Here is a 24,591-nt window from a genome sequence, read left to right as displayed (position 1 = left end):
AGCCCCGTTTCGCAAGCCAGACGCAGCCAAACGGAGCAAAGCAGTCTTGTTCAGACCATAACTATTTCATCAGCGCCAAACTGTGTCCTGGATGGGACTGTCCTCCCACAGCAGGTCAGAGGTCCAGACTCCTCGCCCTGGAGCCGCCCTCCCAGGAGGGAACAAAACACCCCGAGACCCGAGGATCTCAATAGTCACCCGGTGGCCTCTGCCCTCCATCGCATTTGGACGCCTATCCAAATCCCAAACTACCCACAGTGAAGTGTGACCAGCAGGCAGGCCACCCGGAGGAGAAGTCCTCGCCCACCCACCGGCCGGGGCAGGACGGCTGCTGGGGCCCGTGCCAGGGGCCGCCGCCTGCCACTCCTAACTCTGCGGCTGCCTGACGTTCTGCACTTGCCTACTTGGCACCCATTCATCACAGAGCCAACCGTGCTAACTAGATTTGCTTATTTGCTGCTTTCTCAAAGCTCTGGCATCTAGGACCTCAACCTCACAGATGGGGAGAGGCAGCCCCGCCCTGGGCCACCCAATTCTTCCAGGTGCAAAGGGCTCCCGGGCAGGCCTTTCTTGTGCAAACCAACCAGTGCAGCGCCCACACCCCCAAGTGCTCCGGGCCCAGGAACCCAACAAGGGAGAGCCCCCAGGGCCCAGAGCTCGCCAGATTCCAGCTGGCTGAGCCTAAGCTGCTTACTTGGCCTGGCCTCACCTTTCCTGCAAAAGCCCAAGGAAGGCTCTGGCCTCACTGCCCCCCACTCCCACTTCTGCTCCCGATGGACCTAATGCCTCCCTCTGGAGCCCTGCATGGCCTGCGTGTCCCTCTGCCTTGGGACCTGGAACAGAACCTTCCTTCAGTGGAAGCTCCCGTGGGGACAGTCCGTGGTGCACCTACAGCCCACTGCAGTGTGGGGACAGAATAAAGGAAGGTGGCCTGCACTCCAAGGTCAGTGGCCCTGCTGACTCTGGGGTGGGCGAGTGGGACTCAGAGAGCTGGGTCCCCAGGCCCCACCAGCGCAGAGGCATGGCTCTGGGCAGGTCATATCCCTCCCTGCTGCAGCTTCCTCATCCATAACGGGGGTAATAATAACGCCTCCTCTCATGGGCAGATCCAAAGATACGGGACAATCTGTCCAAAGAGCACAAGGCCAATCCCAACCCGAAGCTGCTGCCGAGGGACGACCGTGGCGCCCAGAGGCCTGTCCATATGGTGCGCACCACAGTGGCTGGCTGCCCTGGCCAGCCGGGGGCTGGGTCCCCAGGACCGACTGGGTGCCACCGACGCTTGCGGTCCTCATCACTCTCCAGTAAATACTGACACATCCTCAGATGCCAACAGTCCTATCCACTTTGTCATAGCATTTTTAAACGTTAGATCATTAAATTTTTTTTAAAGATTTTATTTATTTATTCATGAGAGACACAGAGAGAGAGGCAGAGACACAGGCAGAGGGAGAAGCAGGTTCCCTGTGGGGAGCCCAATGTGGGACTCGATCCCAGGACCCCGAGATCACGCCCTGAGCTGAAGGCAGATGCTCAACCGCTGAGCCACCTGGGCATCCCAATCAAGGTTTCTTCTTAACCTGCTCTCGAATCACAAAAGATACAGAAACTGAGATTACAGACCACCCTGGAAACAACAGTAACAAAAACATTGCACAATACGTGACACAATCTAAAAGGTAAAGCTGAAGCCACACTCAGGAAAACAGACCCTTAAGAACTTGCATTACTGAAGAATAAAACTGCTCCAAGATTCATTCAGAAAGCTAAGTGGGACTAGCTAAAAAAACTCTGGGGAGTGGGGTGGGACTAAGAGAATGGATTACTGCAGCCGAATGTTAAAACATATAAAGCTGTGGTATCTGAAAGTGGAACAGCCAGTGAACAACCTAAAAATAACGCCAAGCTAACAAGGAATTTTTAATACCCAGAAAAGGCTGCTGTTCCCATCATGGAAAGGAATGCATGATTCAATAAAGGATCTCCAAGCAATTTGTCTGAGGAGAGTAAAGGTGGATCCGAATTCCATGTCAATGAAAGATTCAACCCTAAGAGATGAATCATAAGAACCCCTCCAAAAAGGATAATATTAAAAATAACATTACTGTGGCAAAATTCAAAGTATAGAAAAGCCAGTTTCCTTTGTCCCCATAAAACTTTCTGTATAGAAACAAATACCATCAAGCAAAGACCAAGGACAATCTTGATCACGGGAAAGAAAAAATACTTTCCCGTGATCAACAGTTAAATGTGATCAGGAATAGAGCTAAAGGATGCCTGGGTGGCTCAGTGGTTGAGAATCTGCCTTTGTCTCAGGTCGTGATCCCAGGGTCCCGGGATTGAGTCCCACATCGGGCTCCCTGTGAGAAGCCTGCTTCTCTCTCTGCCTGTCTCTGCCACTCTGTGTCTCTCATGAATAAATAAAAATCTTTAAAAAAAAAAAAAAAAAGAGCAGTCAGGGAAATAACAGAGAACAACTAACAGAAAATTAGTAGAAAAAGTAAACAGTTATTTCCCTGAAAAAAGGAAAACACGGGGATTTAGGAGACACTTGGCCTCACGGTAAAATGTCAATACACAGGATTAACATACCATTTCCACTTTTCAGGCTTAACAAGATGAAAATGCCTGACAATGCCCAGAGTTGGACAGGGCTTGGCTCACACCCCGGGACTGGGAGGATAAAGTGCTGCCTTCTGGAAGAGCAATCCTGTAGAATCTATGAAAGATTTAAACATAAACATGCCAGATTTAAAAAAAAAAAAAAATTCACTTCTGGGAACTGACTCTCCAGATACACAAGTGCAAACAAAACAAAACAAAATGTGTATCCAGATGTTCCCTGCAGCACTGAAGTGTATGCATCAGCTCCAACTTCGGATTAGAAGGATCCACCGGTGGGAGGCCAGTGAAATGTGGGCATCCTTGGGCCTCCACCGGCAGATATTAGCAAAGGCCGAGGGGTGGAAATGGTGCCTGGCATGTGCTAATAGGGAAAGATTTCTAAGAGCCAGTGTTGTTCAAAACAGCAGCGCAGTCTGTGTGGTATAATCTCACTGAATATAAAAACAGATCAGGGATGCCACAGCACGGGCTTGGAAACACTTTGCCCAGTGAGGGAAGCCAGATACAAAGGCCACACAGTGTAGGATTCTATTTATGTAAAATTTCCAGAAAAGGCAAATCCAGAGAGACAGAGTCCGTGAGTGTGGCGATGGGAATGTTCTGGAACCAGATGGAGTTGGGAGGGGAGCACAACACTGTCAGTAGACTAAACTCCCCTGGGTTGTGCACTTTAAAATGGTTAATTCTGGGCAGCCCCGGTGGCTCAGCGGTTGAGCGTGTGCCTTTGGCTCAGGGCATGATCCTGGAGTCCCAGGATTGAGTCCTGCATCAGGCTACCTGCAGGGAGCCTGCTTCTCCCTCTGCCTGTGTCTCTGCCTCTCTGTATGTGTCTCTCATGAATGAATGAATGAATGAATGAATGAATACATAAATACATAGATAAAGGTTAATTCTGGGGCGCCTGGGTGGCTCAGTCGGCTCAGGTCATGATCCCGGGCATACTGGGATGCACAGCAGGGAGTCTGCTTCTCCCTCTGCCCCTCCTCCTGCTCATTCTTTCTCTCTCTCTCTCTCTGAAATAAATAAAATCTTTAAATAAATAAATATAATGGTTAATTTTATGTTAGGCAAATTTTGCCACAATTTAAATAAAAACAAAGGAGATGCACAGGCAAGCACATGTGCCTAGAAAGCATCTGGAATGAAGCACAGAGACTGCCAAGATGGACGGGCCACCATCTATCTGGGGATCTCGGGATTGTGGGGGGGGGGGCATGAGAAGGAGTTGGGGGAGGGGGAGCTTCTCAGTTTACACCCTTCACGGGGTTCTTCCCAAACCATCAGCATGTGTTACTGGGCTTTTCGTGTATGATTGGTGTTTCCTGACTCGTACCTCGTCCTGTAATAAATACGTGAGTTACCCTGATGTAAGACTTAAACATTCCAGAGAGAGCTAAATGAAGCCCCAAAGCCAAGAGGGAGGCCCCTTGGAAGTATCTGTCTATTTTCTGTAAAAAACAGAAAACAGCATAGAATTGTTTTGTGGGGGTTGTCACATAATGATTCTTTAAATAAATACCTGCAACGGTAGATTGATAATTAGGCCCAACAGTAGATTGATAATTGGGCCCAAGCCAAAGCTCCCTCAACATTGTAAAAACCCCCAACCCCACGCCCCACACACCCAGAATACAGGGCAGGCCTCATTCTATAGCCTGGAGGAACAAAACATTATAAAGAACATTTTAAAAACCTTAATCCTGGGCAGCCCCGGTGGCTCAGCAGTTTAGTGCTGCCTTCAGCCCAGGGTGTGATTCTGGAGACCCGGGATCGAGTCCCACATCGGGCTCCCTGCATAGAGCCTGCTTCTCCCTCTGCCTATGTCCCTGCCTCTGTGTGTCTCTCATGAATAAATAAATAAAATCTTTTTAAAAATTAATTAATTAATTAATTAAAAACCTTAATCCTGAGCAAATCCGCTTATACCCACACTTGGTTTTCATTCTTTCTCTTTTGTTTTGCTCTATTCTGTTTTGTTTTGAATCAGCTTGGCTTTTAGAGTCCATGATCTAAAGTGACTTAGTCAAGTAGGAGAAACTGGACTATCTTGGGTTTGGGGGATTTTTTTTTTTAATTATTATTCAAAAAGAAAAGAAATGGGCTCCAAGTTTAGAGTAGCAGAAGAAAACAACAATCAAAGTTAAGTGAATTTTAGTTGAACTCTGGAAACCCTCCACTAATTAGAAGTCATTGTGCCTCAGCTCTGCCTTGAGAAACAACGGGCTGGTTTTCCTTCTCCCAAAATGAAATGACGAGGACATACTGAATTTTGCAAACCATGAAAGAAAACTCATAGAGGTCAAAACAGCCATCTGAATCTTCGCAATGAAATAATCAGGCACTGGACCATTCCTGATGCAACCAGGCCTTGTCTGGGTGACACCTTGCACGTGGCCTCGGCCCCTGCCAACGCCTCCTTGCAATCTGCTGGGGTGCGCGCCGACACCCCTGCCTAGAACTCTCCGCCCTGTGCGGCCCCCTGCGATGCCCACTGTCCAGCACCCAAAGGAGCTGACACCATGTACCACCCTGCTGGTCGCGTGCCCCTGCGGCCTGCCCGGGAGGTCCCCACAAAAGGTCTCTTTCTGCTTGCTGGCAATTCTCCACTGCCCCCAGAGCCACCCGAGCCTTGGAACCGGACAAAAGGGAAGAAAGGAGAAACCCTCCCCACACCAGGAGCCGGGGACCCCACGAGCCAGCCGGGGCCCCTCACCCCTTCCTCTCCATTTGGCGCTTCCATGGCTTCCCCGCGGGGCCAGACTTCAAGGAGTCCAATCGCCTCCCGCTTCAAAGGCTTCCAGGCCCCGATAAATCACCCACGCTGACAAGCAGCGCAATCCTAGCGCCCAGGATGTTTGCTCTCAGCGGGTTTTGTTTTTGCTGTTACCGTGGTTCCCCCGAGAGTCACAAAGGGATGGGCGCCTGGCACCTCGAGGAGGCCTCACCCCGGAGGGGAGCGTGTGCAGGCACCTCACCCGGCTCTGACCTCTGGGGGCTGCCCCCTCCCACCCTGTCCGCCCCCGTCAAAGCCTCACGTCCCCCATCGAGAGCCAGGCAAGAGGCTGGAGGAACGTGGGGGGACAGGCGGGTGGCTGCCCCACGGCCCCCCGACGGCAGCCTGGCGGCTGGCAGCAGCACACAGGGCTGGCCACAGCGCTGTCGAGAGAGCAGCACGGGACAGCGAGCTCTCCAGGAGGACAGCCCTGCCCTCTGTGCCAAGTGGCTCGTCCCCATCGGGTGGCACTGGCCCTGCTGTGTCTGGGACCCAGTTCCAGACCCTAACACTGACCAGTCCCCGGGACTCCCAGGCTCATCGACAGAAGGGGTGTCTGGCAGCAGCGTATGGGTCAGCACAGGCCATGGTAACAAACGGCACCAGAACAACAGGCATTCATCATCCCACTGACCTAGAGGCTGAACCCCGAGATCGCAAGATGTGGGCCTGGCTGACTTTGGCATCTTTTCTCCCTGTGTCTTCTCGTCACCTTTGTCACCTTCTCTCCACCACAAGGCTGTTTCTGGGCCCTGGTTTCTCCTTTTTTGTAGGGACGCCAGTCAGACTGCCTTAGGACCCACCGTCATGACCTCATTTTAACTTGATCACATCTGTAAAAATCCTCTCTCCAGCCAACACCATATTCTGAAGTCCTGAGAGTTAGGGCTCCAGCATCCCTTTCTGTGGGGGTCACGTCATCCACCCTGTGCCCATGTGGTGTTGTCTTTACGGAAAGTCATCCAGTGAGAGCAAGGGCCCTCCAGCCTCACAACCGGAGAAACACAAAGTTGTTAGTTTTGAAAGGCAGCTCCCACTATAGTTCCATCTTAACATTCTTTCAGATTTCCCGTTTTTTGCTTCGGTTTCAAAATATGCAGAAGACTCTGGTTCTTGTGGCTATTTACATAAGGTCCAAATATCTCAGTGGCTCTGGGGACCGTGGCAGTAAACAGGGGGACTGGCTGCCCCCTGTTGCCCTGCAACAAGCTGCCCAGCAGGTGCAACTCCACGTGGAGGGTTTGGGGACAGCTTCAAAAAGGATCAATATGTGAAGAACGGGATGGGGATGTGACACTTGGAGGTAGAGAGTCTGCAGAACTGGGGAACTGGCTGGCCTAGGGTTCCCACATCCCAGCCTCCTATGTCCTTACCTGTCTGTGAACACCCTAAAAATCAAAACGCTCCCCAACAGGCTTAGGAACTGCCACGGTCTCCTCGACAGACAGCCTTCCCACGGTTCTCCTTCACCTCCCGCTCTGGCCAGCAAAGGACAAAGCAAGGAGGGAGGTGATGGGAGGCAACAGCGTCTGTGACAACAGCCTCGACTCCTTTATTCAAATGCCAGACACAGTGTCTTCCCTGGCAGCTTAAAGAAAGGACCCAACGAGGTGTCACCGGTGCAGGAGGCACAACGGCACAAAAGATCCTGAGACCCCTCTGCCCTCCTCTCCCCTCCCCCTGGGGAACCGCTGGTGTCATTCTGTGTTTGTAGACTAGACGCCTGATTCTGGAGGCCAGCATCTACACACACACACACACACGGAAGGGGGGATGGTGGGGGGATTTTTTACACCAGTCACATGCAACATGCATCCCTCTGTGGCCTGACTTTTGTCCCACCCAGCATCCCGCGCTGAATCACTGCGCTGTTGGTACCCAGGGGTCCCCATTTCCACGTCAGCCCCCAAGGAGACACAGTGCCGGCTATCTGGCTCCCATCGCAAGACACGTCGCTGTTTCCAACTCCTCTCCATTCGAACTGGGGTGGCAGTGAGCAGCGTGCCGCCCGGGCACACATGTCTTGTTCTAGAGCAAGACCAGGACGTGCACCCTTGTGACGGTAAGAGCCAGTGCCGACCGCCCTCCAAGTGGCAGCGTGCACCACCCTCCCCCAGCACCACGCCACCCACATCACTGCTGGCACGGCTCTCGTTACCCACTGGTGACTCCAGCCAAGGTTCAGGGGGAACGCCACTGGCGGGGGGTGACTGTCTTGTAAGCTGCATCATGTTCGAGCCTAACAAGGCCCGACGCCTTCCTAGGGGTTCTGGCCCTTTGCATCTGCTGCTCCATGAACTGTTTGCTGTGTGCTGTGTCTCTGCTGCAAGTGGGACATTAACCTTCTCATCTACCTCGGGGGTCAGGTGCTCTGGATACAAACCCCCTCACCTGCCCTACGGACTGTAAACGGGTCCCCCCAACCCTGGGGGGCTGGACATCACACCCTCTGCACCGAGACACACAAAACGGACCCTTCTGATGCACTGATGCTGAGAAATGCAGGAAGGGGTCGGAGGGACCCAAGAGGTCCCATATCTCCCCCACCCTGTGTTCCTTCACCTGGATACCCTTGTGTGACGACACCGAGCCCCGAGAGTGGTGAGGAAGCACCTGCTCCAGGCAGCGCACCGCAGCGCCTTTCTCCCGGAGCACCAGCCCGGGCCCCCACACACCTCTGCACCAGGACCCAGCGGGGTCCTTCCCCCCCAGAGCACCCACAGCCCCTGCACCGCGCGAACACCTCTGCACCTGCCGCCACGCAGCGGCGCAGACCCACTGCAAACCCCAGGTCTGGCTGACGGCTGCTCGGATGGCGAACACCGAGGCTCGGGGTACACCTCGCCTGCACCCCCGCTGCGATCAAGGCAAGTGTCAAAGGCCATTTTCTAGCCGGCTGCGGAAAACAGGGCAGGGCTTGGGTCTCAGATAACGCCTGTCTGTGATAACAGTATTGAGATTATGTGGAGAACAGTCCTTACCATTCATGCTGAAGTATTTACAGGTTAAAAAAAAAAAAATTAAGGCTGTCTGGGACCCATTAAGAGGGCCGGGGGAAATGAAACAAAATTAACAGGACGTGTAACTGTGGAGGCTGCAGGAAAAATATAGAGGGGTTCACTGTACTTAGTCTCATTGTGTGTCTGCCTGACGTTTTTTATAATGAAAAAGCAAAGGGGAAATGTGTTAGAAGTCCTGGCAATCTAGAGACGAGACTCACACTTGGCAATTTTCAGCCTCGTTGAAGAAACCTGTGTCGAAAACACGAGCGTCTCCCCCCCCCCCCCCCCCCGCCAGCCTCCCCAGCCCTGTGTGAGGTCTGACACCATTTCCAATAAAACACAACTGTTTGTGTCTTTCTTCTTAGAGACACTGGCTATGGTCACACGTGTGCAATGACCTGTTCAATCCTCTACTTGTAAATCATTTCCTTTTTTTTTTTAAGATTTTATTTATTCATTCATGAAAGACACGGAGAGAGAGGCAGAGGGAGAAGCAGGCTCCCTGCAGGGAGCCCCGATGTGGGACTCGATCCCGGCACCCCGGGGATCACATCCGGAGGCGAAGGCAGATGCTCCACTACTTAGCCACCCAGGAGTCCCTGTAAATCAATTCCAATTTACAAAAAAGTTGCAAGATTCATGCAGGAAACTCCCCCCTACACACACACCCATCCTCTTGATCAGACCCACAGATTTTTCACATTTCCCCCATGTGTCCACCATACTGTCTCCGCACACGCCATGCTCTCCCTCCAAAGACTCCGAATAGATTGTAGACATTACGTTATCCATTAATGCACAGTATATACATCCCAAACGTCAGGACATTCTCTTCAACGACCTCCCTATGATTCACAAACTCAGGGAAGTTAACTTGGACAACATTTTTGAGTATTTTACGCCCATATTTCAATTTCATCAAACGTTCCACCGATACCCACATCACGTGTTTTTGCCATAGCACCGACCCATCTGGAATCACACAGTGCATGTGGTCACCCCGTCCCATAGGCCCGTTCCTTGGCCATCTTCGTCGTTCACGACCTTGAGGTTTGCTGCTAAAAGCCAACTGTTTCAGTAAGATGCTTCTCCAGTTGGGCTTGCTGGTGTGTGTCACCGTCAGAGTCAGGTGTCATATCTCCAGCTGGAAAGCAACCCAAGTGACACCCTTCTCAGAAGAACGTGTCCATCGGCCCGCCCGGGTGGCGTGAGCCTTGATCACCGAGTTAGGGCGACGTCCTATGCCTCTCCAGTCTTGTCACTAACTGTCCCCTTGCAAATGAGGGCTGGGGTGGGGGGCAGTGGGAAACACTGTGGGCCAGGAACATTTCCTGCTCCCCACCATGCGTGGCCTCTTCTAATTAGATTCAGCATTCATTGAGGACTCTTGCCCAAATCAATCTCTACAATTACTATCGCTAAATGGGGTTTTTCCTGCTCACTGCACATTTATTAATTGGCATTTTAAATTTTTATTTATTTATTTATTTATTTATTTATTTATTTATTTATTCATGAGAGGCAGAGACATAGAGGGAGAAGCAGACTCTCTGCAGGGAGCCCGATGTGGGACTCGATCCTGGGACCCCGGGATCACGCCCTGAGCCAAAGGCAGACGCTCAACCGCTGAGCCACCCAGAGTCCCCTAATTGGCATTTTGCTATAGGGAAGTGCTCTCTCTTCCCCATCCCTTCTATTTATTTGTGGAACAAAGTGGGTTAAATAGTGTCTCTCAAAATTCATATTCACCCAGAACTTCAAATGTGACCTTATCTAGAAATAGTCTTTGCAGCAGTAACAAGTGAAGGGACCCTGAGACGAAAACTGTCCTGGATTTAAAGGGAGCCTAAACACAATGATAGATGTCCTTACAAGAAGAGGAAGGGACCCACACAGACACCAAGGAAGGGCAACTCTGAGAAGGTGAGGGAGAAAGCAAGCTGATGCCGCCACGATACAAGGGACACCACAAGGGACAGTCACCAGGACCTGGAAGAGGCAAAAAACAAACAAACAAACAAACAAATTCCCTGGAGACTCCCAAGAGTGTGGACCGCTGACACGGGCATTTTCTGCGGACATCCTCTATTTCCTATGTTTGAAGTCCCCTTGTTTGTGCTGCTCCATCAGGCGGCCCCGGGAAACACACACATGTATGCGGTTACTCACTGACTCATCAGCGTTGAACCATTTTGTTCCATGTCGAACCCGCGCTCACCTTTGTTCGACACTTAGCACGTCCCAGATGTGACCTCCAGAGCTCCTGCAATGGGCACCTGCACGTTTGAGACATTCCCATTATCTCTGATCACTTACTTTCTGGCCCAAGAACATGCTCCGGGCTCACCTTGCATCCCTCCCCATGCTGGCCCCACAAGCGGTCTTGCCTCCCCAGGACTCCCAGCTCCTTGACTGGGGAACCCCATCTACCCGCCCAGATGCGGGCAGCGGGAGTGCTCATTGCTAGTGAGGTGCCGGCGGAACATGACTACATCAGAGATCATTGACAGTTTACAAGTTATGACTTCCTAACGTGAACATTCACGTGTGTGTGTTGTTGTGTCAGCGAATAGATGAAATCATGACTTACGCCACTGTCTCCAATTCCAATCCAGCCCCCTGTGGGTTCTTGCTTTCCTGGATCCCAGATTAGCATCTCCTTCTTTCCACAGTAGGAACTCTGCCTACACCACAATCAACACACTTGGTCCTTGCCCAACCCTACACGCACCTCACACAAAGCAGAATGGAAAGGTGGCCCACGGAATGGGAGTAAATATGTACAATTACACTTATACCTGATAAGGAGTTAATATCCAGGATATATAGAACTCCTACAATGCAACCAAAAAAAAAAAAAAAAAAACATCCAAACTATCTGATTTTTAAAATGAGCAAAGGATTGGAATAGACATTACTCAAAAGAAGATATGCAAGTGGCCGTGAAATACACACAAATGACAGGAAAAGATGCTCAATGTCACTAGTCGTTGGAGACACGCAAATCCAAACTGCAGTGAAATCCCACCTCACATCCACCGTGACCGCAACTATCAGTAACACGGAAAGCAGCAAGTGGCTACGGCAGGGGCAGGATGACGGTTCCTGGGCAGTAAAACGAGAACCACCACGCCGTCCAGCGATTCCACTTGCAAGCATACACCCAAAGCCCCGGAGACACCCCCCACGTACACCCGTGTGCAGGACAGCGTGACTGACCAGCCGCAAAGGGGAAACAACCCGAATGTCCACCAACAGATGGCAAAGCAGAACGCAGGAGACGTGGGGTGTGTGTGGGGGGTGAACGTAACAGAATATTCTTCAGCGTCAGGAAGGAAGTACTGACATATCCTACAAGTGGATGAACTTTGAAAACACTAGGCGAAGTGAAAGAAGCCAGTTGCCAAAGGATGAATGCCGAATAAGCCCATCTATTCAAGGTACCTTCGGCGGCCGGCCCAGTCATAGACACAGACAGCAGAACAGTGGGTGCCGGGGGCTGGAGGGAGAGGGAACGGGGGAGCCAGGGATTAATGGGGACAGAATTTCAGTTTGGGGGATGAAGAGTTCTGGAGATGCACGGTGGGGTCACAGGACAGTGTGAACGTGCTTCCTGCCACTGAACTGAAGTGGATCACTAAAAATGTTTTCAGGGGCCCCTGGGTGGCTCAGTCGGTGAAGCACCTGCCTTCAGCTCAGGTCATGATCTCAGGGTCCTGGGATGGAGTCCTGCATCGGGGCTCCCTGCTCAGCAGGGAGTCTGCTTCTCCCTCCCCTTCTGCACTCCCCACCCCTCCCCCATGCTCTCTCTCTCTCTCACTCTCTCAAATAAATAAATCTTAAAAAAAAAAAAAAAAAAAACTGCAGATGCACAACCAGCCAGGCTCTCCGCTTCTGCACAGCATCCACCTCTCACGTTCATTAGAGGGGGCACCCCCTTGTCCCATCATCTCCTGCAGACGTAGCGTGTCACTCAATGTTTCCCTATCTCAAGTTGCTTTGGAAACAACAGCCGATGTTATATGAAGTCTACTATGTGAAGACTATGATTATGATACGGTGACCTGGGGTTATTTCAACTGTTGGGAAGAAAACTCTCAGTTTCCAAATGTTATTTCCAAATGTTCTCGAGGGGGGTGTTCCACAAGAAAAACACAAAATAAGAACACACTGTAGGGCTATAAGGTAGACCCTGCACCTAGGGGGACCCAGAGGCTGTGCCTGAAAGCTTTTTTGAGCCTGCAGCCCCTCCCCTGTTTCCACATCTGTCCTGCCACCCATTGGTGGGCCACTCACTTTCCAGGTGGGGCTCCCATGTCCACACCAAGTTCCTCACCGTGCCCCAAAGCCCACTCATTCTCTGGTCCAATGCCCACTGCCTGCCAGGAGCCAAAATGCTGAGTGTGACCGTCCTCCAGACCCCTAAGCGAGACATGGACATGTCCCCTGTCGGTTTCCCCCCAGGAAGCTCCTTATCCAGCACCTTTCCTGGAAACTCCCCAGTGAGTCCGACACCAAGCCCCTTGATATTTCATGCACCTCCTGTCTTGGGTACAAACAGGATCCTCTCATCCCAACCACTGCTGCCATTATCTAGAACATGACTGCAGGCCAGTCCCTTGGACCACTCACCCCCTCACGACCTGAACACACCTGTGACCTGACTCCAGAGATCTCCCCTACCCCATGGACTGCCCCGGGCCGCTTCTACTTCCTACTGCTCCCGCTGCTGCGGGCACCTGGCCATCCCCAGGGCGGCTGCTGGCGTCTGGGCTAAGGGAGACCTCCGCGTCCGGGTGCACACATGTCTTCTGCTCTCTCTAGGAGGGCTGACAAATACTGACGCTGCCAGACTTGACTGAATTTGACACACTCCGTGAGCGTGTCCTCACATGTCACATCCTTTCTCCCTGGCCCGGACCACTACGAGTGGGTCTCCCTGTGGGACCCTGCTTTCTGCACCCCCAGGGTGCCTTGTGGGGGGGCGGCTCACAGGTACGGGGGGGCAAGGAGTCCTTGTCCCTTCCCCTGTGCATGTGCTTTGAATCTGCACGGTGCACATTCCTCCAAGACACTATGTTCCTTTCACTTCTTCAAGGTGTCCTGCTGCAAGATCTCAGACTCGGCCTAATTCAAGTCAACAGTCGTCACTAAGATGATTTTTTTCTAAAGATTTCATTTATTTCTTTTACAGAGAGAGAGAGAGAGAGAGAGCACAAGGCGGGGGCAGGGGGGCAGAGGGAGAAGCAGATTCCCCTGCTGAGCAGGGAGTCCGACATGAAGTTTGATCCCAGGACTCCAATATCATGATCTGGGCCAAAAGGAAGACACCCAGGCACCCCTAAGACCATTTTATACGCTCTTGGGGCAGCCCCGGTGGTTCAGTGGTTTAGCGCCGCCTTCAGCCCAGGGTGTGATCCTGGAGACCTGGGATGAGTCCTGCCTCGGGCTCCCTGCAGGGATCCTGCTTCTCCCTCTGCCTGTGTCTCTGCCTCTCTCTCTCTCTCTCTCTCTCTCTCTCTCTATGTCTCTCATGAATAAATAAATAAAATCTTAAAAAAAAAAAAAACATTTGACACGCTCTTAATGGAGCTACGGGGTTGCCCCTCCCAAGCACACGCAGGCACACATGCATGGTGCACACACCTGTCCGCGACATCCCGCCCAGTGCCACGGACTGCACGAGAGGCTCAGGGCCGGGTCCCACACGTTAGGGTCAATCCGGTTGGATCCAGTTCTGCCCTCCCATCTCCCACCAGCAACAATCCAAACTCTAGGCAAACCAGATGGAGCCCCTCCTTGCTCTGGACTCTCCAACGTGCTCCTGAAGCTAAGGACAAACACTGAGCCCCAGGACAGAGGGGAGGAACAGCCCCGGGGGGTGGCGACAGAGCTCCCTGCGGTGCCAGGAATGTCCTCTGTGTGCGTGGGCCTGTGAAATGCAGCCAGGGCAGTGAAGGAAGTCAAGCCTTCATTTCAGTTTAATGAATTTTAACCCGAATAGCAAAGTGTGCCCGGCAGCAACTGTCCTCTGCTGCTCCAATCTGCAAAGGGGATTTCTGTAATTTAAGTGCACACTGGGTTACCGACCCCACCCCCACAGCAGGGCACCGGGCTGTGGAAATCACTGGGCTGGGGACTGGGGGGATTTGGGGCAAACCCTCCCCCACCCATGGAGGACTCAAAGAAGCGACCACATTCTCCCCAGATAACATCTCACAAGTGACAGGGTGCCTACTGGAGCTCATTCCAATGACAATTAAAGACACACACTCCACTTCCCACTGAAACGTGAGACTTTCTAGAGGACAAGCCACTTAGTCTAATGAGGCTAAATTTTTCTGTAATTACTTCCTTCCCTTTGGTTTTTGATTTTTTTTTTTTTTGGTTCTCTCCAAGATAGAATTTTTAAAAAATCAAATCAAAACAAAAAACCCGAAATCCCAAAAATGGTGCAAACCACCACACCAACACAATTCCTTATTTTTGAAAAGCTTTCAGCAAATTCCCAGCATTGTTCAACAATTCCTCGGCCACTCTGTCACCATGATTTTAAATAGATCACACCCCAGGTAGGTTTCATGACCATTTGTCCATGCAAGCAGAGCTGTCCTGCCCTTTTATTTCCAACGTGGCAAGCTCCTGGACAAAACCAAATACCTACTAGAAAGAGAGAGGCTGGTACCAGCCACCCCCCACCCTCTCCCAGTTGCATCCATACTTAATGGGTCAGAGCTCCTCCTCTGGTTGCTCCATTTTTTTTTATTTCAATACTCAGGAAGTCCTCAGTACTCATCAAACTCCTAACATTTCTGATACCGTGCTGCAGTGAACACAAAACCAAAGGACCCAAAGGGTCACCACGAAGCAATGTTTCCAACATCAGTGCTTTTAACCCCAATTGTCCTTTCATGAAATTGCTATTGGCCATGCAAGACTTCCCCAGCAATGCTTCCTCTCTCTGAAAAAGAAAAGCCCCCTTTGCTTTGAAAGCTTTCATGCACGGTATTCATGGAGTTTGCCTGGCAGTCACCTCAGGGTCCCCAAAGAAGGAAGTATCTTAAGGACAACCTTATCCATCAGGATGGGGTCAGAGCCTTTAAGGAGCCCCCCACCATGGGGCACAGCAGGGCAAACCCAAAGCTCTGCTACCCCGTCCTTCTCCACTCGGTGACCGCAGGACACTCCTGTGGGGGAGGACTTTGGGTCCGCTTTCAGGTTCCCAGGGAATGGACCAAATAAACACCAAAAGGCTTCTGACATCGACGGAACGTTTCCGAAGATGGTCATAAACCCGGGGTGGGGATAACACTTCGCAGCCCACTGTCTTTTCCTTGACGACGACCTGGAATTATATCATTAGAGCTCTCCCAGGGAAAAGAGCTACAGAGTACACAAATTTCCTGTGCTTAATCAGACTGGCCAGGGTTCTGCAGATTAGGGAGGGCCAGCCCTTCACACCCGGGTCCCATTTCAATGATAATAACTTTCCACATCCTGGCCTCCCGTGGAATGCATTTTAAAGGAACGCCACTTCTGCGGCGGAAACCCGCTTCAGAATCCCCCTCTTAGAGGATGCACCCTCCCTACCTGTCAGACAAGCTGCGGCCCCACATTTCTATCCCACTGATCTGGCCTGGGGGTCGGGGGGGGGCGGGGGGGGGTAGGACTGCAAAGGAAAGATCTGGCTCTGCCAGGCTCTGGTGTCTCAGAGGTTAAACCAAGGCTAACCGTTCACCGGTAACAAGTACTTTACTGCAGAGTGACACACAAACGCCTAACAAGGCTGTGCTTTGACCCAACAAGAGGAGAAAGGCTTAACAATAAAAACAGAAATGCGGTTCCCATTTTGCCTCGTCAATCTGCAGATATGGTCCCCAGGAAGCACATTCTCAAACTCATGTTGCACGCAAAACATTAAGCAAAATTCTGGTCATTTTTTTTCCAAACTGGGACTTGCTTTACTAATTGAGAGTTAGGCACCCATGGGCACCCAAGGGTGTTTCTGTGAATCCTTCATACAGCAGCTTGCCACGTGGATGGTGACCCGCAGGGCCAGTGTATCCAGGTCTCAGGATGGCATTCAGCACTGAGTGGACACCAGAGTTAAGCCTGCCCCCGCTGTTAAATGCCGAAACATTTCAAAAGTGTGCTTCTTTGCTGCATACACAGCCATAATGAGAAAAACATGTTGCCTTACAACATACATGAAAACTTTTCTTTTTCCAAAGTCTTATTCAAGATGTTGTCCTGTGCTGGCTTCCAAATGGACCGATAGCATTATTTATTATGACCATCACTCCAAGAATCTGGGCCAGAAATCAACACTCCTGCGCTCTCAAAATGGGAAAAGGGCGAACCCCCAAACCACCACTCCAGCCTTTCCTACCTGGGCGGGGCACACAGTCCCATTAGGTATTTGTCTCCTCAGGGAACAGAGCTCTCCATAAAAATGCAGAATAAGAATCTACGAATCCTTCTGCAATAACCTTTCCATGTTTTTATATAGTCACATCTTTTGTGTATAAAATACACTCAGATTGCAGGGATTCCTCTTCACAGCAGAAAAGATGCCAAAAGTACCCAAATCTCCTGTAAGCATACAACTGAATTCATATTTTGAATATGAACAAGTTTGAACGTTCAGCTAACGGGAGCATTCCAGAAGTAAGAGGATGACGATGAACACCTTTCCTCCTCCCTCCCTTATGGAGACGATTATTTTACTGGAAAAAAGCAAGTGACCTCCGCTCGGGGTTCCAGAGTTAAGGAGAATGACCCAGGATTGCTTTGTTCCTCGTGAGATTCCTGAAATACGACTGAAAGAGACGGGCAACGTTTCAACTACTCGGTCCGAAACGCGAGCAACTTCCCCGGGCTTGTTCCGATGTCGGTCTGAGCAACAGAGGAGTCGCCTTTCTCGCAGCGCCCCGCTGACAGCCCTCCGCACCCCACGGCACCCCACGGCACCCCACGGCACCCCACCCTCGTGCAACGCTCGTGCAACGAAAGCCGCCGCAGCGCGTGCAGCCAGGCAGCCGTGCAGGGCCACCGAGCCCCGCGCACCGCCAGCGCCAGCGCTGCGCCACCGCGCGTCCAGGCCCGGATTTAGGCCCCGTGCGCCCCCCTCTCCCCGCGCAGCGGCAGATTCCCCCGCCCACTCTAACGGGGGGAGGGATCCGTGCGGGGAGGAGGGGTGCAGGGATGTCGTGAGGGTCCCCCGGCCTGACTCGGAATAGGCCAGGTTTGCTCACCATTGCGCAGGGCACCCTGCGCGCTTTTTTACGCGCTGAAGGGACAGCGACAGAAACGCAAGCCCCCTTCCCAAATCAAGTCATCAGCGATGTCTGAAGTAATCAGCATCTGCTTAAACGCGGACGACTCCCCCCAAAAGAAGGCTGGCCGGCCCCCCTGGTGCTGTACACCGGTCCCGGAGCGCGCGGCTGGCAGCAAACCGCGGGAGGCGCGAGGCCCCCGGGGCGGCGGTCCCTGTCCCTCCCTCTCACCTGCCTGCAGGAATACATGGGGGTGGGGGTGCACGGTGCAAGAGGGGGCGACGCCGGGTCCGTCTCTCGTGTGAAGGGGCGGGGGCGACCCTCCTCGGCCTCCCAGCGTCCCGGCCCGCGGCAGCGCCGCCCTCCCCCACCCGGCGGGGTGCCCGGAATGCGGCCCGCGCGGGCCGAGGTGCCCAGGGGTCCGGGCGGCGTGGGCGGGCGCCGCCTCCTCGGGCGCTCCTGCGTGTCCGGGGCGCACGCACACAGCCCGCGCGGGCCCGCCCCCCAGACAGGGCCACCGGGAGCCCCGGGCCGACCCCCGGCCGCGTGTCCCGGCCCGGCCCGGGTCTCGGGGAGCCGCCCGGCAGCCGAAAGGCCCCCGCTCGGCTACCTCCCGGGAGAGGAGGAGGGGTGGGGGGTGGCGGGGCCAACAAAAGGGAAGGCAGCGTCTCCTCGGATCTGGGGGCGGGGGCGGGGGCGGGGGGGCGCGGGAACCCCAGGCTCGGGCGCACAGGGGGGCGCGGGGGCCGGGAGCCCGCGGGAGTAGCCTGGGCGGCAGGGCCCGAGCCCGGGTCCCGAGAGCTGAGGACGCCGCGGCGGGACCGGGCCGCCGGCACACTCGCCGCCCCGCACGGCCCCGCACGCCCCGCACGCGGGCTTCCCCGCCGGCGCCCGCGCCTCCCGCCCGCCCGGGCCCTGCAGGCCGCGGCCGCCCCCAGAGCGCGCCCCCCGGGAAGCGGCCGGGCCCCCGCGGCGGCGGCGCAGACCCAGAGCGCGGCGCCCGCCTGGGCACCGAGGGGCGGCGGGTCCTACCTGAGGTCCGGGGCGCGCAGAGCAGGAGCGCGGCGGCCACCCAGACGGCCGGGGCGCACAGCAGCGGCGGCGCCGAGCCCCGGGCCATGCCGCGGGCCGTGGGCCGTGGGGGCCGTGGGGGCCGCGGGGGCCGCGGGGGCCGGCGGGGCGCGCGGGGGCCGGCGGGGCGCGCGGGGCCGGGCGCCACCACCCCTGTGGGCCGCGCGGCCGCTGCCCTTCGTCCCCGGCGCCGCGCGACTGCGTCCCCGCCGCGGAGCTCCTAGTGTTCTCCCGGCCCGGCCCGGCCCGGACGGCCGCTGGGCTGGGGCGCGGCGCGGGCTGGCTGCGAGGCTCCGGGGCGCGGGCTGGGCGTCCCGCCGGCCGCCGGGAGGAGCGCGGGGGGCGGACCGCGGCGCGCAGGAGGCAGGGTCCCGGGCTCGCCCGCCCCGATGGGCAGAGCGAGGCCGGCGCCGGCGCCCCCTGCCGGAGGGACGCGCCCGCGGCGGGCGGGAGGGCGGGCGGGGCGCGCGGGAAGCGGGGGGCCGGGGCCGGGGCCGGGCCGGGGGCGGGGGCGGCCGCTCGGTCCCCGCACGGGCCTCCCGCGCGCGCCCTCGGGTCGCCGGGCCGCGGGGGTGCGCCCCGGGGGCGTGTGGCCGGACCTCGCGGCGGCCGCGCTGGCCGCAGGGGCGCCCGAGCCGCCGGCATCCACCTCCGGGGGCGGGACGCGCGGGGCCCCGCTCACTGCTCAGTAACCCCGGACCACTCTGCTCCCGGCCGGGCCCACCCCAAATCCGACAGCCCCTCGGCCCCAGAAACCAGCGGTGCGGGAGGGCGCGGAGCCGGGGCGTGGAGAAGCGAGCCGTTCAGGGAAAGAAACCGGCCGGGCCGCGTCCCCGCGGCGCCCTCGGGGGCCCCCTCGCCACGCTGCGCGCTGGGGACGACCGCGTCCCTCCTGCACGCCCGGAAACCGCCGAGAGGACAGCCGCGCAGAGGCAGCGCGATGCTATCTGAAGCCACCGTGGCTTCGGGTTTACTGTTAAAAGCAAATTGTGTAATTTTACCCATTAAAGGCAGAACACTATTTGTTCTCTGCAGAGCCCCAGAACATGCAGAAGTAATTTGCTTCACTTGTAAAAGACATTCTGAATGCAATTCAAATGGCATATTTTCTTGCTTATTCTTGGTTTTGCTTAACACATGCCAGGGTCTGCAATTGGAAAGCCTGACCCTCCTGTTTGTAACTTAGGAATTTTCTTTGTTTTTGCTCTCTTGGAGCAAAGGACTTGGCACCGCCAGCATCTCCGTTGTTTGTTTTGTGAGATTTATCTTCTAACTGATTACCAAGCAGTTTGTTTGGCTTTTTTTTTTTTCCCCTCAAGCCCCATTTCCTGCGGGTTGCAGTGAATTGGGGAGAGCCCTAGCCTTGGGTGCCAGACCCCCGAGACGGCGGAACTCGCCACCCCACCCCCACCCCCACCCCCTACCCCCTCACCCCCAGCCCCACCCCACCCCCGGATTGGCCCTCGCTGCCTCACACATGGCAGGAAACCCAAGTTCTCCTGCTGACAGTACGGCTGGGCCGCCCCGCCGCATTACCCCTGTTAAAATGATTTTAGGCCCTTCCGTCTCTGGCCGAATCTGTTTGCAGCCACATCCCACACACCTCTCTTCCCTAATGCACATTGTAAGGACTGTGCCAGGCACTGGCCAGGGGCCGCCGGAAATCCAGGCAGAAAGGGAAAAGATGGTAAAAGCGTGAGCCAGCTGCGGATGCCGGATGCCCGAGCACAGCCCGTGGTGCTGGCGCTCGTGCCTGTCTCAGCTTCGGGCAGCAATCTCCCCCGCGCATTGTTTGAGGACTGCCAGATCTTTATCTTTGGGTTTTTTCCCTCACTTCTCTTCCCCTGGGGGCCCTCAAGGATGCTTTATGAGTAAATAAAGCTTTAAGGGTTGGTCTTGAAGCACTTAGTTCCAGACTCTTCCATCATGATTCTGGAGGAAACAGGGAAGGCAGAGAAGGGGCCATCAGCAAAGCCCTGGGTGCTGCATCTGTGCTCCTTGTGCTTTCTGCTGGGCCTGGAGGGCGAGTGGGTCAGAGCTCCGCGGCACTTACTTTTGGTGTGAACTTTGGGGAAATGACCTAATCGTGCACACAGACCCTCATCTGTGTGCAATTTTCACAGGACTGGGGTCCCCAACAAAGCCCACCTGAAAGTTTAAACAGCAACATATATTTTTGCCATCTTCCTGGGATGGAGTCAGAAATGCAGACTGTATCATGCAGGATTCCATCACACAGGGTTTATAGCAATTATCTTTGCAGTGGCACCTGCGGGGAGGCTCACTGGTTGAGCATCTGCCTTCAGCTCAGGCTGTGATCCTGGGGTCCCGGGATCTAATCCCACATCGGGCTCCCCTCAGGGAGCCTGCTTCTCCCTCCGCCTGCGTCTCTGCCTCTCTCTCGGTCTCTCATGAATAAATAAATAAAATCTTTTTTTTTTAATTTTATCTTTGCAGCATTTCTTTCTCCAAAGTTCCCCTACCTATAACTCTGGCTGGTTCCCAGCAACTTCCCCTGCACTCCCTCCTTCCTTCCCTTTCTATGAGTTCAGAACCCACAGGAACCAAAAAAATACAGCACATTTGCCTTCATGCATGGGGAGAGTCACAATAACGTGCTTTCTAAGTAGCAGAATGTGGCTTTGATCCCACGTCAGAACGAAGCTGCTCGTTCCCTCCAGCCTGGACTGCTTACTGATCGCTGCATGACAAATCAGCCCCAAACCTGACAGCATAAAACAGTAAACATTTATTAATCTACGAGTTTCTGAGGGTCAGGAGTTCAGGAGAGGCTTTACTCAAAGTCAGCCAGTGCTGCCTCATCTGAAGGCTTAACAGGCCCCAGGTCTTAACCAGGGGGGAGGCCTCCCTTCCCCCCACGTGGACGTCCCCGCAGGGCTCCCTGAACATCCTCCCAACACGGCAGCCCACTTCCCCCACCCTGAGAGCCTGGTGGGGTTTCCACAGTGTACTGTTGCTTTCATGGGCCTCTTGGTGGAGGAGTGTGCACCAGGAGGCTGACGGCCACCCCACCAGGATGGGACACAGCCACGCTGTCCTCGGGACAGGCAGCTGGCAGGAAGGGAGGAAATGAGCGTGGTGGGCCCCCTGGAAGACCAGGAGAAGGGGTCATGCAGGTAACGGAGGAAAACATTGAGGTGCATTGACAGGCCAGTGTGAAGGCTCTGGGGCAGAAGGGTCCCGGCGTATCTGAGCAACAGCCTATTGGCCATTTGTGTACCTTCTTGTATGAAATGTCTGTTTAAATCTTTTGCTCATTTGCTAGCTGGGTCATATATCTTCTTATTTTTGAGTTTTATAGTTTTATGAGTTCTTTCTATGTTCTGTATAGAAGCTCATTTCAGGCAGATCCAGATCTAGATAATGTGTTCTCTCAGCCTCCAGTTTGTCCTTTGGTGTCTTTTTTTTTTTTTTTTTTTTTTAAACAGTGTCCTTTCATAAGAAGCACGTTCTTATTTTAATGAAATTTTTTCTTTTACGAGTAATGCTTTTTGAGTATCAGCAATGCTAGATCAGATCAAATGAGGTCTGGGATCTGGGGTATCAGAGCCTAGCAGGCATCACTGCACTGATGGGAAAGGTGAGCGGCTGCTGCCCGGCACAGCCTCTGCCCAGGGGGCTTCTGTGGGGAGTACATGCAAACCAGTGCAGGGTGGTGGTGGTGGTGGGGGGGTCTCGCGTGTTTCTTTCCATTTCAACTGGAAAAATCCTCCCCTGACTTGTATCTTTCTGCTCTACCAGCAGCAAGCAATGCAAACATCCAACCACAAACAGGAGGGCTCCATGTCCCCACTCTCCTGGCCAGTCCAGCTTCGGGCCCCCCGCCCCACCTTGAATCACGCAAACAGCTTGGCCAGGATCAAGGACGCCTTTGTTTCTCTCTTGCTCAGCCCCTCCACAGCATGGTATCCTAGACCATTCCCGCCTGAAAGCACACGTTTCCCCTCGGCTTCCTGACACCAAGGCCCGGCCCCGCCGTGGTTTCTCCGGGTGTCCCTCCTTGTTTTTCCTTGGCCGTTAGGCTGCACTGGGTCTCTTCGCTCTACAACCTCTTCCCAGCCCAAGGTTTCAGCTGCCATCCTGGCGACGCTGGCGTCCGTTTCTCCAACCTGAACCGGGCCCGTGCTCTCAACCTCCGCTTGGGCATCTCCACCTGGCTGTCCCAGGGACACCTCAGACTCCGATTATACAAACTTGATCTCCTGACCTACATTCTTCTCAACCCTGAACCCAGCCCAAAACCTGATCTTTTTCCCAAATTCCCTCCCTCACCGAAAGGTACTGCCATGCATGCTCCACGAGACACACACACACCAACCGCCCCCAACTTGGCTCCTCTTCTCGGCACATCCAGCCCATTGCCCTGTCCGCGGTGCTTCTGCCAACTATCCTCTGTCCCCAGGGCCATCACCCTAACTCAAGATAATATCCTCTCTTGCCTCATTAAGAGCCTCTGTTCCAGTGTCCCCTCCTCCATCACCCAGCTCCAACGGGCTCTCCACAGCTATGTAATAAGATCCCCTATAAAAATGATTTAGGCCTTTCTTTCTCTGTCTCTTTCTTTCTTCTTTCTTTCTTTCTTTCTTTCTTTCTTTCTTTCTTTCTTTCTTTCTGTAGGGTCCACATCCAATGTGGAACCCAACATGGGGTTTGAACTCACAACCCTGAGATCAAGATCGGAGCTGAGGGACACCAGAGTGGCTCAGTGGTTGATCATCTGCCTTCGGCTCAGGGCATGACCTTGGGGTCCTGGGGTCAAGTCCCACATTGGGCTCCCCACGGGGAGACTACTTCTCCCTCTGCCTGTGTCTCTGCCTCTCTCTCCGTGTTTCTCATAAATAAACAAATAAAACCTTTCAGAAAAAAAAAAAAAAAAAAAGACCCGAGCTGAGATCAAGAGTCAGATGTTCAACCAAGCCACCCAGGCGCCTCAAAAAGTTCTTTCACACCCAAGTTGAACTGCACCACTCTCCGATGGCATGTCAGCTCTCAGGGTTAAAGCCTGATGCCCTTACCTTGCGCAAAGGACCAATACCCAGCCTCATTCTGCTGCACGTGACCCTCCTCCCATATTCCAGCCATATGGCTCTTTCATTCCAAATTACAAAGAGCCCAAGATCCCTTCCATGTGGGGCCTGGTCCAGGCTGCTCCTCCCACCTGGAACATGCTCTTCCTGACTTCCTCCCCTGCTGTGGCTCTCACTCCTCCCTGTGGCTGTCCCTTCCTTGGGGACAGCTCCTTTATCACCGTCACCCCACGACAGGTCAAGGCTCTATGCAGACAGTGTGCCTGGAACCCCAGCTGGAGGCACACCTCACAGGTGTGACGGTGCCCAAGTGGTGCTGGTCCCGTCTGCCTGCTGAGCTGCCACTAACCATGTGTGCCCACCAGCACCCAAGAGGCAGCAGCGGTGGCATACCTGGGAGGGACTGAGGGGGAGGGAGCAGAAAATGCTGTGCTCAACTCTGATTCGGGACAAATACAATACATTCTTTCATTTCCCAGCCCACTGCCTTTCTCTAATGGGGAGCCCATGTTCATGACATGACGCTGGCAGGTTCTCCATTTCATGCTTACACGACTGAGTGAATTCTTTTTAGGCTTATCCTAAAATTACACATCTGCCTGATACTACAGTGGTTTTGTGAAATAAATTTCATCCCAAACCCTATAGGTCCACCTGCCTAATATGCTTTCTTGTTCCCCAACATTCAGATTCAGAGACGAGGAAACCAAGTTCTCTGTTGTCACCAAGAACCGCGAACTTCCTAAGCTTGTGGCAGCTCGAGCATCGTGATTCTAACAAAGAAACTTTATCCTAAA

The 24,591-nt window shown here is 54.1% G+C and overlaps 1 protein-coding gene across 2 annotated transcripts in view; it reads right to left on the bottom strand.

Moving 5' to 3' along the window:
• ROR2 (receptor tyrosine kinase like orphan receptor 2) overlaps nt 1-18,838 on the bottom strand; it is a 185,105-nt gene extending 166,267 nt beyond the window's left edge. The window contains exon 1 of one of the 2 annotated variants that reach the window (XR_003126804.3): nt 18,708-18,815. Coding sequence is in view for 1 of the 2 variants with exons in the window: in XM_025423561.3 (XP_025279346.1) it covers nt 18,708-18,795 (88 nt within the window). In the remaining variant the exon portion in view is untranslated. Of the gene's footprint in view, nt 1-18,707 lie in introns of both variants that reach the window. The other variant, XM_025423561.3, reaches the window with a different exon arrangement.
• Nucleotides 18,839-24,591: the final 5,753 nt, after the last annotated feature.

This window comes from Canis lupus, chromosome 1, assembly GCF_003254725.2.
Source record: "Canis lupus dingo isolate Sandy chromosome 1, ASM325472v2, whole genome shotgun sequence".
Classification (NCBI taxonomy): domain Eukaryota; kingdom Metazoa; phylum Chordata; class Mammalia; order Carnivora; family Canidae; genus Canis; species Canis lupus.
The sequence above is the reverse complement of the archived record's forward strand: the minus strand, read 5'-3'. Positions and strand labels throughout refer to the sequence as shown.